The following is a 14,466-nucleotide window of genomic DNA, read 5'->3' on the forward strand; positions in this document are numbered from 1 at the left end:
TGTGTATAAGAGACAGTATATATAGAGAGAGAGAGAGAGAGAGAGAGAGAGAGAGAGAGAGGTGGATGCTGAGAACTGAGAAGCCCTCAATGGCTTCTCACCTTCAGCCAGTGGTGTCTGCTTTGCCTGATTTAGGCCCAGGCCCTAGGACAGGAGCTTGACGGTAGTGGACGCCCTGTTCTAGTTTTGTTAGAGGTGGATTCACCTGAAGATGATGAAGCTTAAGTTAGGTACTTCTTCTAAATAAATACTTCTTAACAAACTTGGAATTATTATTTTTATTTTGTTGTTGATGGACCTTTATTTCTTATTTGCTTATTTATATGTGGTGGTGAGAATCGAACACAGTGCCTCACACGTACGAGGCAAGCTGAGCTACAACTCCAGCCCCAAACTTGGAATTATTTTTAAAGAGGGCTCCAAAATTTTAAGATTCAGGCTCCCTCAAGCCCCCGCCCTGCCTGGAAGGAGCTCATGTGAGATTCTTAGGTACCAAGGAGGCCCACCAGGGTCCAAGCTGATATGAGGGAGAGGGGTTAAATTGGGAGACCTCAACCACCAAGGGGTGGGGGACAGGTTCCCAGCAAAACTGAAAGAGCAACAGGCTGGCACTCATAAGATTCGGGTCCTCGTTTGACCTGAGTCTAAGCAAGAATCAGCTGAATTTCTGTTGAATGCAATGCACGGTCTGTAATTAGACTTGCGACAGGTGTGTTAACCTTCGCCATCCGCTCACCAGCAGCTTTTACTCTAGACCGCAAGGGCGAAGACGGGGCTGCCGCTGGAACTGAGCCTTGCAGGGGCTGAGGGATCTGTAAATCTTCACGTGGCGGTCGCTGGCGCCCTCAGTATGCATCTCCTGCAGGTCTAAAGGACGCCAGGAGGTTGGTGGGGCGGTCTGTGAGAGGACTCAGAGGCCGACCTCCAGGGAGACAAACTCTGGCTGGGAGCGGAGCGAGGACCAGACGTAGGGCTCCGAGGGGGCGGAGTCGGGCTGTGGGTAGAGCCGACTCGGGGGCGGGGCCTCGGGGGCACGGAGCCGGGCTGTGGGCGGGGCGGGACGGGGGCGGGGCTCCGAGGGGACGGCTCTGCGCTCCAGGCGGGGCTGCCCGGGCGCCGGGGGCGGTCCCTGCGGGGCGGGCCGGGGTCGGCCGGCGCTCTGTGTGGCCGCGGCCATGAAGCCGCAGCCGCCGGGCTAGGGCCCGCGGCGGCTCGAGCCCAGGGCGGCCCGCTGGGGGCTGGGCCCGCTCGCCGGCTCCGGTTCCCGGGCCGGAGGGTGGCCGCTCACCATGCCCGGCAAGCACCAGCACTTCCAGGAACCCGAGGTCGGCTGCTGCGGGAAATACTTCCTGTTTGGCTTCAACATTGTCTTTTGGGTGAGCACGGGGTCGGCTTCGGGCCCTGTGCTGGGCTTGTGGAAGGAGGTCCAGTCCCCTACTGGGGGAGGCCACTCCCTGCTCCGAGAGCTCGCGGCTCAGACCGTCCCCGTCTCCCTCCTCTCACCCCGGCTCCGAGTCCTCGGACCACCCGAGGGAGCCCCGAGAGGCCTGGATTGCTGGGGGGCGGGACCCTCCGCAGCGGGGCTCGGAGTCTCCCGGTGTGACCCCAAGGCCCAGCGGCGGAAGAAGTGTTTGCCTCCAGACCCCAGGGCCATGCTGTACGTGGGTTGGCCCCTCTCTTGCCCCACCCCCTTGTGGGGAGAAGAATCCCTCCCCGGATTTGTTGGAGGGGACAGTCTGGCCTGTCCTCCCCTCCTAGCTCCTCCAGCACCGGGGATGGATGCCTCGCCCTAGGCTTCCGCAAAGTGGGGTGGGTCACAGCCCTCTCCCTACCGCAGCGGGTAACAGGAGGCAGGCAGGCAAGGGCAATAGCCGAGTCCTCAGCTGCAGAGTGAGGAATCTCCCCTCTTCGGAGTCCGGGTGCTATCCCTGGGGAACGGAATGCAGCATTCCACAGCTGACCGAACCCAGGCTTGCAAGCCGCTTTGCCCCTGCTCACAGAAGGGAGCTGCTTGTGCCTCTCCCAGAGTGGCATCTGTGCCCCTGGCCCTGCCGAGTCATCTTTCCTTTCTCCCTCCCCCATCCCATGTCCAAAGCTGCCACCTCTGCAGTCTGTTTCCCAAGCCTTGTGTCAGAATGTCAGGCCTTGTCACTTGTGGTCAGTAGGATTCAGTGGCACCGTCTTTGACCCCCGTGATGCTGAAGCTTGCCTCTCTGGTGGATGTCCTTCACTGGTGCTCAACTCTGGAGGTTGTGGGCAGTGTGCAGGGAGCACTGGTCAGGGTCAGGAGGCCTGGGTATAGGAGGCTTAGCTGGGAGGCCTTAGGTAAGTCGCCTCTCCTTTCTGAGTCTCAGCTTTCCAGCCAAGGAGCGTGTGATTTGAAGTTTGCCCCCTAGGTTAAATGAGTTTTAATGAGTTGTATTCTCTCAACTACCTTATTGCTCATATTTTGTAGATGGGGTAACTGATGGAATAGACATAGAAAGGTTAAGTCATTTATCTATGGTCACATAGCCAACTAAGGTGACAGCTGAGTAGCAGTAGGTGCTGGTGAGGGAGAGTAGTGAACAAGAGGTAACCCCCAGTGTCAAGGAGGAGAGATAGGAGAGACCCAGCTTTGTTCTGGGGGCCTGGGCAGGGGATTGAGGATGAGTTGAGCATTTGGATTTTGTGTTAGGGCAGCATAGAGTAGTAAGGGCTTCATGGTGGGATTAATGGTCTGACCTGACTTGTACTGAAGCAACTATGTCTGGCTTGGAGGGGCAGGCCCTGGAGGTGGGGAAGACAGAGAGGCGGCCTGGGACATAGCTTCATAGCTGGCAGACCGGAGAGGGGCAGTGGCATTGGGAAAGGTGGAGAAAGCTCCAAGAAGAGCCCAAGGCTGAATTGACAGGACTGGGCCGCTTGTGAGGGAGGGGATGGATTTCAGCTTTGGTTCAAGGTGGCCCAAGGGAGATGCCTATGAAACAGGCCCAGAGACTTTTTTCTTTTTTGGCTCTGGTAATGGAACCCAAGGCTTCATGCATACAAGATAAGTGCTTTACCACTGAGCTACATTCCAGCCTTTATTTGTTTTATTTTTAAAAATTTTTGATGTCAAGCAGATCTGGTGTTGCCATGCTTGGAATCTTCTCATTGTTTTTCACTGTTCTAGAATACAGCTGATAGCCAGTTGTCATGGTGCATGCCTGTAAACCTAGCAACTCGGGAGGTGGAGGCAGGAGGATGTCTTGCCTCAGCAACTTAGCAAGGCCCTATGCAACTTAGTGAGACCATGTCTCAAAAATAAAAAAGGACTGGAGATGTACTCACTGGTAAAGTACCCCTGGGTTCAATCCCCAGTACCTACTACCATTAATAGCCCACAATTTTGTTCTGTGGCCTTCAATGCCCTGTGGCTTCTGGCCTTGGCACCCTTCAGCATCACCACACATGATCTTACTCAGGCCTTTGCCGAGCCCTCTGACTGGAATACTCTCTTCCCTTCAAACATCATTCAAACCTCAGCTAATGTGCCCCTGTCCCTCTAGTCATCTAAAGCATGCCTAGAGCCCTCGGTCACTCCAGTTTGCATCCCCTGGTCTGATTTTCTTGAAAGGATCTGTGGGTACCTGACATGTCTTTGTTTGCTCACGTCTCTTTCTCCCGCATGGCGTAAGCTTCACGAGGGCTGAGAGCTTGTCTGTTCTGTTGGCGGGTGTATTCCCAGCACTTGGAACAGTGCCTGGACACCGAGGTGTTTGCAGCAGGAAGTTTGAACATAGGGGTCTGAAACCTGGGAGAAGTTCGTGTGGAGCTCTGGGGATGCCAGTGTTATGGAAGGGTGGGAAATGGGTATGAGGAGGAAGAAGGGTGGAAGGCTAAGTTTGGACTCTTGGGGGCATGGCTGTATGTATGGGGTAGGGGAAGGCAGAGAGTCCTGGGAAGGAGTCTGAGAAGAAGCAGTGGAGGAAGGGGGTTGAGTTAACCAAGGAGTGCTTTAGGAGAGAGAAAGTGTTGGCTGGTCCCCAGTCCAAAAGCTGGGGGCTGGTTAAGTGTGGTGAGGCAGAAGAGGTAATATTTGCTTGCACATCTTTGGACCCAGTGTGGAGGAGGGAAGGAAAGATGTTTCCAGAGAGAGTACAGTAGTGGGTGGAACCTACTGTCAGAGAAGGGAAGGGTGGTCAGGGGTTCCTTTGACATTTTGTCAGGCCCTTTGAGAAAATGAGAAGGCCACAGAGCAGTGGCTGTCTCTGTACTCTCTGGTGGAGTCTCCTGAATCTGGATGTCTAGGGACTTACCCAGGATCAGGCATGACAGAGTGGTTGACCTTAACTTTCAGAGCTCTTTCCAGTGAGGAATTGAGGCAGGTGGTGGGAAAGATGAGGGTGGTGCCAGGGGCTGTCTAGGTGGACATAGCTGGTATTAAGAAGGCCCAGGCAGAGCTGTGGTGAGATGTTTCCTAGGGGTAGGCTGGGGCCCCTTAGCAGGACCCTACTCTGCACTGAGATTCCTCATCATTTGGGAGTTACTGGTTGTGAGTTTTGGACGCTCTCATCATAAGATGCTGGGGTGTAGTTTGGTGCTTGAGAGCTTGCTCAGTATGTGCAAGGCCCTGGGGTCAATCCCCAGCACTGCCAAAAGCAACAATAAAAAACCCATGATGGGAGATGACCTGGAAGCTATGGAGGAGGGTCAGATGGCAGACTCAGGGCTGCAGGAAGGCTGGGTTTGGGAATGGGCAGAGAGGAGGCTAGGGGGGTGGCGCTGCAGCATGGGCCTGGGATACGAGCAGGGGCTCAGTAAGCTGCTCTTGCTTCTGGGCAGAAGTATATGTTCTACTTTAAAGTTCCAGGAAGGGACTCCTGAGGTCCTTCTTGAGGCTATGGGTGGCTTCAATCCTTCACGCTATCCTGTGGGGAAGAAACACTGAGATGTGGCCTTGGGAAGGTGGATAGGACTCTAGATTCCATTCACAGCCCGAGTCCCTCTTTCTCCCCTGGCTTCCTGAAGGCTCCTGAGTACTAGGGACGGATGAGTGAGTGTCCTGGTGCTAATGTCCACCCCTGAGCTCTCTGCTGTTGGTTTTGCAGGTGCTGGGAGCCCTGTTCCTGGCCATTGGCCTCTGGGCCTGGGGTGAGAAGGTAAGGTATTGGGGTAGGGTTTGGGACTGCCCTTGGGGTGAGGCTGTGGGAAGACCAGCCTCTCATACCTGCCTCTTCTCCCCCTGCACAGGGAGTTCTCTCGAATATCTCAGCGCTGACAGATCTGGGAGGTCTCGACCCAGTATGGCTGTTTGTGGTGGTTGGAGGTGTCATGTCTGTGCTGGGTTTTGCAGGCTGCATTGGAGCCCTCAGGGAGAACACCTTCCTGCTCAAGTTTGTAAGTGTCCCCATCCATTGGAGACCCAGCCTCTTCCCATCTGGTCCTTGCAGTATAGTTGGTGCTTAGTAACAGGTAGCTTTGTTGTTATGCTATTGTCATCATTAGATTCATGTGGTCTATATTTGTTAGGATTCTTTTTGTTGTTAAGTGCCCACAATCCAGTGGCCTAAGCATGAAAGTGTATTTATCGGCTCATGTGAAAAACAGCAACAACAAAAAACAAACCAGGGGTATGCTGTCCACAGGTCACTTAGCCAGGTCTCTGTTGGTTCCATTCCCTGTGGGTGGAAAGAAACTCAGGAATAGGTGCTGGCTTCACCCTGACCTTCCAGGAACTCCTACTGGAGGCTCTGGGTACTCTTCTCTCAACTCCTCTCTGAGTGCTTCAATTGTATGTCCTTGGCTCTGATTGGCTGTCTCTGGACCAATCCCTATGGGCTAGGAGGAGGTAGTGCTCTGATTGGTGGGATGGTGGCACTGTCCAGTTCAGTATCTGGGCAAAGCCCAGTTCAGTGTCGCCGGAGTCAGAAGAGAGCTGGAGCTGGCTCCATTTGAAACCTAGAACTGATCTTATACACGAGGGTGATTTTTCAGGAAAGCAAGTGTAATTACCAAAGGATGGGTAGGTAATGATGGTACTGTCTTTTACCATCCTAAAACTACACTAAGGGGGTAGGGGTGGAGCTCAGTGGCAGAGCGCTTGCTAAGGGTGCATGAGTCCCTGGATTCTTTCACCAGCACCAAAAACAAAACAGAACACCCCCTCAAAAAAAAAAAACAAACCCAAAACCTCTCTGCCAATATCACTGCCTTCCTGTAATTTGCCAAAATGACAAACCCAAAGGGAAAGAGAGGAACCCGCTGTTCTCTAGGCCTTTTAGGAAATACGGAGTCGTTCCTTTGGCCATATGTATGTGAATCTACAAGAACTGTGATATTGTGAACATTAAGGGAGTGGATACTGTTCAAAAACGAATGCCCTACAAATGTTACCATGACAGAACTGGAAGAGTCTACAGTGTTACCCAGCATGCTGTTGGCATTATTGTAAACAAGCAAGTTAAGGGCAAGATTCTTGCCAGGAGAATTAATGTGCATATTGAACATATTAAGCACTCTTAAAAGCCAAGACAGCTTCCTGAAATGTGTGAAGGAAAATGATCAGAAAAAGAAGGAAGCCAAAGAGAAAGTTACCAGGGTTCAGCTGAAGTGCCAGCCTGCCCCACCCAGAGACACAAACTTTGTGAGAACCAGTGGAAACTAGACTGAACTGCTGGAACCTATGAATTCATGTCATAATAGATGAGGGGGGAAAAGAAAGTACTGAGGACTATTTTTTTTTTTTTAAAAGTAAACAGTACTAAAATAATGGAGGATGGGGACTGGGGACTCTGGGGATTCTGGGTTCCCTTGAGTTTTGGTGGTAGAACTCTTCCCCCTGGCAACCTCAGAGCCCTGCATCTCTGACCCCCACCATATGTGTGTCCCCAATCCAGTTCTCTGTGTTCCTCGGCCTCATCTTCTTCCTGGAGCTGGCAACAGGGATCCTAGCCTTTGTCTTCAAGGACTGGATTCGAGACCAGCTCAACCTCTTCATCAACAACAACGTCAAGGCCTACCGGGATGACATTGACCTCCAGAACCTCATTGACTTTGCTCAGGAATATGTGAGTGCAGTATCCAGCATGGGTCAAATGAAGGAGGTGCCTGATGGGCACAAAGAGAGAGGGTGCAAGTTCTCTGTGTGATAGGACTGCCCCCCACTGATCCAGGCCAACACACCCCAGGGAGGAGACCCAGGAGTGCCCCATCCCATTAGAAGCCAGTTTCTGATGATCCCCGTAGGACACAGATTTGGGAAACAGAGACCAGAGGGTCACAACTGGCAGCTTTCAGTTCAGGGCTTATGACACACTTAAATGGGGGAAATTTGACATTAAAATATTGACTTTCTCTTCTACTGACTCTTGAGCTCAAAGTATCAGTCAGGACTACTTGCTACTACCACCTTTAATTGAAGAGGGGCTGTGTTTGCCACTGATCCTAGCACTTGTGTTTTGTTTCACCTGTCAATCTTCTCTCATTTATATCATACTCACATTACTTAAAGTTGGAGATACAGTCTGAGAAATGCATTGCTAGGTGATTTCATCATTGTGCAAACATCACAGACTGTACTTACCTAAACCTAGAAGGTCCACACAGATCAACTTGACATGGCCTCTTGATATAAACAAGAGACTGAGTGAACACAGATGGGTTATGCTGATGCTAGTGTAATATGGTATAGTATTTTTCAGCGATTTTTTTTTTTTTTTTTTGAGATGAGGTCTTGCTGTTTTGCCCAGAGTGGCCTCAAATTCCTGGTAATCTTCCTGCCTCAGCCTCACAAGTAGCTGGGGCTACAGGTGTATGTCACTACACCCATCTTTAAACTTTTTTTTTTTTTAAATACATAGAAGGAATCGGCTCTAAAATAATGATAGTATAGTCAATATGTAAACCAATAACATAGTTGTTTATTGCCACTACCAAGTAGTATGTGCTGTACATAATTGCATGTGCTGTACTTTTATATGACTGACAGTGCAGCTGTCAGTGAACTATGTTCAGCTTCTGAACATAGTTTGAGATCCCCACTGCAGCCCTGTTCTCACTTGCAAACTTAAGCCCTGTAGGGAAGCAGCCAGAAAACAGTTCCCAAAATCTTAGATGCCTCCCACTTGCATGTTCTTGTCCACTCACACCCACACACAGTCACACACTCACAGTCACCTGATCACACCCACTTACACAGTCACATGTCCTTGATGCCATCTACCACCAAGAGTCAGCTCTGGGACCCAGAAATGGACTGGAGCTGGTGCCTTCCTCGAGGAGCTCAACCTAATGCAGAGGCAGACATGTAGGCAGGGAGCTGCAGTGGGATTCATTTGTTCAATCAGCACAGAATTGTGAAGGGTGCACCCTGTGCCAGGCCCTGGGCCAGGTGCTGGGAATTCAGTGGTGAAGAAAGATGGAACTTGTCCCCTTGGGAATGGCGTCAGGAGAGACCGATGATAATAAGCAAAACAGGTGCATGTGTGTGTGTGTGTGTGTGTGTGTGTGTGTGTGTGAGTGTGAGAGAGAGAGAGAGAGAGAAATCATGGTAAGGGCTAAAAACGAGAAGGGTGAAGAGAAAACCTCTGAATGGTGACCTGGAAGCCTCTCTGTGAAGAAGCAGCGGTGTGGAGAGTGGGGACTGTTGTCCTGCAGCAGGGACAGCAGGCATGGAGCCAGTGAGAGGGCACAGGTGCAGGCTAAGCTGTGCCCTGAGACCTGCACACACACAGCCACATGGCCCTGCCTCACTCCTGTGGCTTTGCCCTTGGGGCCTGCCTGTGTGCCCCTGAGCTGGTCCCTCACCTGCCTTTGAGCCCCAGCCTTTGTGGGTGGCTTTCCTGTGGCACATGTTGTCTGCTTTCAATTGAGTGCAGGGCCCTGGCTCAGCCGCCAGATGGTGGGCTCTTGGGTTGTTGCAGGCCTCGCACTGGCCATTGCCCCTGCCTAGGGGGCAGTGTGGAATGTTTTAGGAGAGGGGATGGGGCCTCGGGGTGATGCCAGCAGGTGATAATGAAGTGGAAACAGTGTGTGTGTGTGGGAGGGCTGGGCAGGATTCCTCTCCTGTCCTTGCACCATAAAAAGAGAACTTTGTCAAATCTCTGGAGCAAATGTGGCGAGATCCAGTGCAGTTCAGTGGATCAGGGTGCCTCTGTCTCAGGGGGCTTGGTCCAGCTCCTGTCTCAGGGCGATTCAGAAGAAGCCATGATCCTCAAGCTCCCTCCCTTCCTTTCTCCAGCCTCTTAGGTTAGGGGGACAAGCTGAGGGCCACCTTCCCTGTACCCCATGACTCCCACCAGCCTGGAGCTCTAGGCTTCTGTCCACTCTGATCCCTGTGGATCCTAGCCTGTCTACTGTGGGGGTGGGGAGGTGCCCACTTGCCTGGCTGTCTCTAGACCCCTTCCTACCCAGCCTTGTCTCCATATGGCCTGGGCTTCTTATCCCCAAACAGAACCAGGCACCCAGGGTGGGCCTGGCTCCCAGCCATGGGCCTGGCTCACCTGGGCTCTCCTCTGCCCCACAGTGGTCTTGCTGCGGAGCCCGAGGGCCCAACGACTGGAACCTCAATATATATTTCAACTGCACTGACTTGAACCCAAGCCGGGAGCGCTGCGGGGTCCCCTTCTCCTGCTGCGTCAGGGACCCTGCGGTGAGTGGGGCTGGAGGAGAGGTGGGGGCGTTACAGGGTACAGACCCTGTCTGGGAAAAACCCACCCTAGGGCCCCACCTGGCTCTGCCTTGCCCTGGGGATGTGGGTATTGGGGGAGGTCACTTCACTGGGGCAGTTGGTGCTGGTCACTGAGGCCTGCTGGGGCTGGGCCTTTCCCCACTTCAGCAAAACCTGTGTCTGATTTTACCAAGACGGTAACAGAAGGAACCTGGAGGGTAGGGACTGGTCCTGGGGCCTTCCTGCAGCCTGTATTACTATACACAGCTCCGGGAACCAGCTGAAGGCTGCCTGGGGCTGGCATCACATTCGGTCACAGGTGTGTGTGGAAGGGGTCGCCCTAGCCATAGCCGCCACCACCCCACCAGGCCAGCAGGCCAGTATGACCAGGGGCAGGCAAGGGGTCTGGGGTGGGAGGTTCTGACCCCTTATGGCTTTGTTCAGAGCAGAAATTTCTCACAGTGACATGCATGCGGTAGAAGTTCATCTGTGACCCCAAGGACCAGGTGTCTCTTCATTCTTATAAAACTCAAGGAGACAGGATTCCAGATAAATGGGCAGCAGGCCCAAGCTGCAGCCACATGCCCTGGTGTCTGGGAGAGAGGCAAAGGTGCCGGGGGAACCTTGCTTCAGTGTGGTGTGCCATGGCACAATCCCTGGTTTCGTTTGCTTCCTTGAGAAAGAGAGACCATTGTTTTGCTTGGGCACCAGGGGCCCCTGTGGGATGGATGCCCCTTACTGAGGCACTAATGGCTTGTTTCCCCTCAGGAGGATGTCCTCAACACTCAGTGTGGCTACGATGTCCGGCTCAAAGTGGTGAGATGGTTGGGGACAGGGCTGGGATCAGGTGGGGACACTGAAAAGCCTCAGGAATTCTATGGGACTAGGGGGGTACCGGAAATCCTGGACACCAGGGCATGGTACTGAGGGGACTGGGCCTGTGAGCTCTGCATGGGTGGCGTTGCTCATTTCACCTCTCTGTGGACCTGCTATGTGGCCAGCTTTTCCCTAGACTTAGAGATTCAGTGCTGATAAGACAGAGTCCCTGTGCTTGTGGAGGGAGAAAGGCACCAAGCTCATGGATACATAAGACAGTCACGTGCCAATTTTGGCTGAGAAGCTGGAAGGTGAGGGGAGAGGGGCTGGGTGCTCAGGAAAGGCCTGTCTCCAGAAGAGGCATCCATGTTGAGACCTCATGGGAGAGCTGGGGAGGCAGAGACCCTGCAGCAGAGCTCCGGGGAGCAGGTGCTGCAGGCCAGGGACCTGGGGCAGGGATGAATTTCGCAGGCTGAAGGAAGGAGGGGCGAGGGGCGGAGGCGAGGCTGAGTGGCAGGCAGGCCAAGCCTGGTTTCTGTGTGCCGTTAGGAGCTGGAGCAGCAGGGCTCCATCCACACCAAAGGCTGTGTGGGCCAGTTTGAGAAGTGGCTGCAGGACAACCTGATCATTGTGGCTGGCGTCTTTGTGGGCATCGCCCTCCTCCAGGTACTGCCATAGCCCCACGTGCCCCTCCCCTTGCCCAGTACCTGCTGCCCCTCCCTCACCTGCCCTCTGTCTTACAGATCTTTGGCATCTGCCTCGCCCAGAACCTCGTGAGTGACATCAAAGCAGTGAAGGCTAACTGGTGAGGCTGCTGCGGGACATGGCCACATGCCTGGCCTACCAGGCCTCTGGTGGGGACCCCCAGGACCCTCCTACTGTATGGGCAAGGCCACAGGAGGTTTCTACTTGGACCTGAGCCCCAAAGATTTTTGTGAGCTGGGTTGCACTGTCTGCCCACAGAGAAGGCCATTTTGGCTCTACTTGGGCTGCTTGTCTTACAGCTCTGTACGTGGAGGGTGTGCATTTGTATTTGTGCACAGGGAAGCCACCATGTGTGGGTGCTGGCATAGTGGGCTCTCCAAGGGACTAGGAAGGGTGCAGTCAAGGGGGTGCAGGCCAGATCAGTGGGAGGTGCTGCTCTGGTACTCTGTGTGCCTGCTCCACCCCACGCTGGGACACACGTCTCTGTGCATGATTGTGTGGGGTGGGCTTTGGGGCGTTGCCCGGGCCACTGCCTCACACAATTCCAGAGCGCTCTTCTCTACTAGCTATGCTCTTAAGCCTGCCAGGATCCCACCTTGGCCTCAGTGTCTGACTCTGAAATGGGTCCAAGAATTTTCTTTCTCTCACTTGCCTCTCAGGATCAAACATGATGATGGCTACAAACTACTCAGATAAAACTTTGAAAACCACTGGCTTGTGCCCACCAACTTGGAGGTTCTGTCAGCTGTGGGACCTCAACAGAGCTCTCCAGTGAGGGCCTTTGGCCCAGACCCAACCTCTCTACAAGGTGTCTTTGGCCTGGGTAGTTTGTGCATTTGAGACAACCTTTAAAAATTGGTACATTTCACATAAAAGTCCAGATTCCTTGCTTCTCTTGAAGAATGACCATTGGGCCACACCAGCTCTTCAGTGGCAGCATTACCTGGGACATAAAGCTTCCTTGGTCACTGAGGTCCCGCCTGGCCTATTCTCACCTAAGTGCCCTGCCTCACCCCCAGTAGGCTGGGAGTTGGCTTCCCCTGCCTCTGGATTATTCCCTGAAAATGTCACAAAGCTACTGTGGCCAAGATTCCAGCAAACCACAGGGATATGAAGAACCGCGATGCTGGACCCCATCCCGCAGAGGGTCTACCTGGAAGGAGTCTGGCCCTGCTGGGGACTGAGGTGGGTGAGAGAATGCCCAGGGAATGGATGAGTGGTGGGATGGGAGTCAAGAAGATTTTGCAAAGGAAGCAACTGGAAGCCCAAAATATGGCCCCATGGAGTTGAAAGGAACCTGTTTTGGGGTTGGTTCCTGGGCTTGGAATCGGGTTTGAAAATCTTCCCTGTTGCCTGCAGAGCTATCTGGTGGCCACCAGAGGGCGCTCCAGCACAGCATTCGGTGGGTCTGGCTTCTTCCTCTCGCAACCTCGCTCACCCCGATGGAGCCAAGGGCCTACCCTGCTTATTAGTGCTTCCAGGCTTGCAGATTTGAAAACCTTTAAAGAAGCAAACTAGCTCAGGCTTGGGAAGTCTGCCTCTTATGTGAAGGGGTGTGTGTGGAATGACTCTGCCGTACCCCTTCCTGGGCCACAGATGAAGAGGGGGAGGTGGCAGGCTAGTACAGAGGTCTGGATTTCAGAGGCCCTCGGGCCTGGTAGGTTATACAAGTGAGTGAAGATGGTTTTAGAGTCTGAGGCCTGCTTCAGTCTGACTTGACCACCTGAAGACCAGACACAGAGACATTGTACTTTGTGACAAGAGGAACGTTTGTGCAGTCCAGTTGAAAATGGCAACTTGCCTTGGAGAATAGTATGTCATGGGGGCTGTGGCAAAATACAGGTCTTCATCTTAAGGTGGTAGCTGCTATTCAGTTGTGGCTGGCTCCTGTGATATGGGAGCCGGCAGAAATACAGAGAAGCCACAAACCCAGATTTTGATGTGAGATAGTCTGGATTTCAAGTTGTTGGCAACTAGTTAAAAAAATCAACTCTGTAAGCCAAACAAACAGCATAGGGCCCAACTTTGGTCTCTGTGCCACCGTAGATCCCTTGGGGACAGTCCCCACTGGGGCCTGGCTGCTTAGCCATTCAGGTGTGCTGGGAGCTGCTATCATGCAGCAGGTGTGAGGCACACACCCAGCACTGTTGTTCACCGCGCAGGCTGGACGGGGCCCCAGGGTTCCTGACAGGCATTGACTGGGTGTTTTGTTCATGCTACAATAAATGCAGCTCAAAATACTCTGTGTGTGCCTTGCATTTTCTAATTTCAAATGTCTTTGCTTTCATTTTCTTCCGCAAATCTCACAACACCCTTGTGAGGTGAAGTTTCTTTTCCTGATGAGGAAACTGGGACTCAAGGGGGAGGAAGGTCATGCAGAACACACATCGGGGAGGAGGCACAAGCTCTGACCTCGAGCCAGAGGTTTGCACCACACCCATCATGCCTTCTTGGTACATCTAGGTGAAACCTGTGTACAGAGTATCCACCACCAAGGGCTGTAACGACACCTTCATCTCCTAAGGGGAGTAGGACATTTACTTTAGATGCTGGATACCCAGAGAAGAGAGAAGGGCAAGGTCCCTACCTTGTGCTGCTGTCTCATGGGGGAGAGAAAACAAGAGGGCACACAGTTTGGTTAGTAATATGTGCTGTGAAGAAAATAAGTGATTGCCAGCGAGCCTGGGAGGGGCCGGGGGAGGAGGCACCATCTCTGGGGAGCTCTGGGGGAAGTGTTCTAATTTTGGTACCAGCTTCCACAGAGTCCCTGAAGCCATGGTGGGCTTGTGTGAGAGAGCCGGGAGAGAGGGGAGAGGGTGAGGGAGAGGGGGGAGTGGTGGAGCCAGGATATCTGGAGACAGGATTGGCAAGATGGGGTGGTAATGCTGGGTAGGACTGGTGCCCTGGCTGGGCCCAGAGTTCTCCAAAGCTCAGTTACTACAAGACATCCATTCTTCATCCACCTGTCGAGCTATTCATCCACCCACTCGCCTGTCCACGTACCTGTCCATCTATCTGTCCATCTATTCACTTGCTTGTACCCCACCTGCTATTATCCACTCAGGCGCTGACCAGGGGCCAGGGTTCTGTGCCCCTGCCCTCCCTTTTTCCATAGGTCCTTGGCCTAGGCAGACGGGGAGCGACGGGCTACTGGGGCAGTGAGTGCAATGTGAGAGGCGTGTGATGACCACAGCTAGCTGTGATCACAGAAGGACACGGAACACTAGGGGCCCTTACCTGCAGCCAATAGCTTTCCATATATGCAGAAAGTAAATGTGTAAGGCTCTTCCCATCCATTCCTCTAGGTGGGTCCC

At 53.2% G+C, this 14,466-nt stretch overlaps 1 protein-coding gene and 1 pseudogene across 2 annotated transcripts; both read left to right on the forward strand.

Moving 5' to 3' along the window:
• The first annotated feature begins 1,120 nt into the window (after positions 1 to 1,120).
• Positions 1,121 to 13,392, forward strand: Tspan17 (tetraspanin 17). Of its 2 annotated transcripts, XM_048791979.1 has the most exons (10): positions 1,121 to 1,376; positions 5,073 to 5,123; positions 5,215 to 5,361; positions 6,861 to 7,031; positions 9,488 to 9,613; positions 10,400 to 10,447; positions 10,633 to 10,758; positions 10,997 to 11,113; positions 11,191 to 11,252; positions 11,812 to 13,392. In XM_048791979.1, the coding sequence occupies exons 1-10, from the start codon at positions 1,290 to 1,292 to the stop codon at positions 11,846 to 11,848; spliced, it is 972 nt and encodes a 323-aa protein (XP_048647936.1). In that variant the 5' UTR covers positions 1,121 to 1,289; the 3' UTR covers positions 11,849 to 13,392. The 2 variants fall into 2 exon arrangements, with proteins under 2 accessions (XP_048647936.1, XP_015344006.1); XM_015488520.2 differs by lacking the exon at positions 10,633 to 10,758.
• Positions 5,412 to 6,854, forward strand: LOC107144710 (annotated as a pseudogene).
• Positions 13,393 to 14,466: the final 1,074 nt, after the last annotated feature.

This window comes from Marmota marmota, unplaced genomic scaffold (genome assembly GCF_001458135.2).
Source record: "Marmota marmota marmota unplaced genomic scaffold, marMar, whole genome shotgun sequence".
Lineage (NCBI taxonomy): Eukaryota > Metazoa > Chordata > Mammalia > Rodentia > Sciuridae > Marmota > Marmota marmota.

Coding starts and splice junctions, on each gene's coding strand:
- Tspan17 (XM_048791979.1), top strand. CDS start 1,290: ATGCCCGGCAAGCACCAGCACTTCCAGGAACCCGAGGTCGGCTGCTGC. Junction 7,032..9,487: donor TTGACTTTGCTCAGGAATAT/GTGAGTGCAGTA, acceptor TCTGCCCCACAG/TGGTCTTGCTGCGGAGCCCG. Junction 11,114..11,190: donor TGGGCATCGCCCTCCTCCAG/GTACTGCCATAG, acceptor TCTGTCTTACAG/ATCTTTGGCATCTGCCTCGC.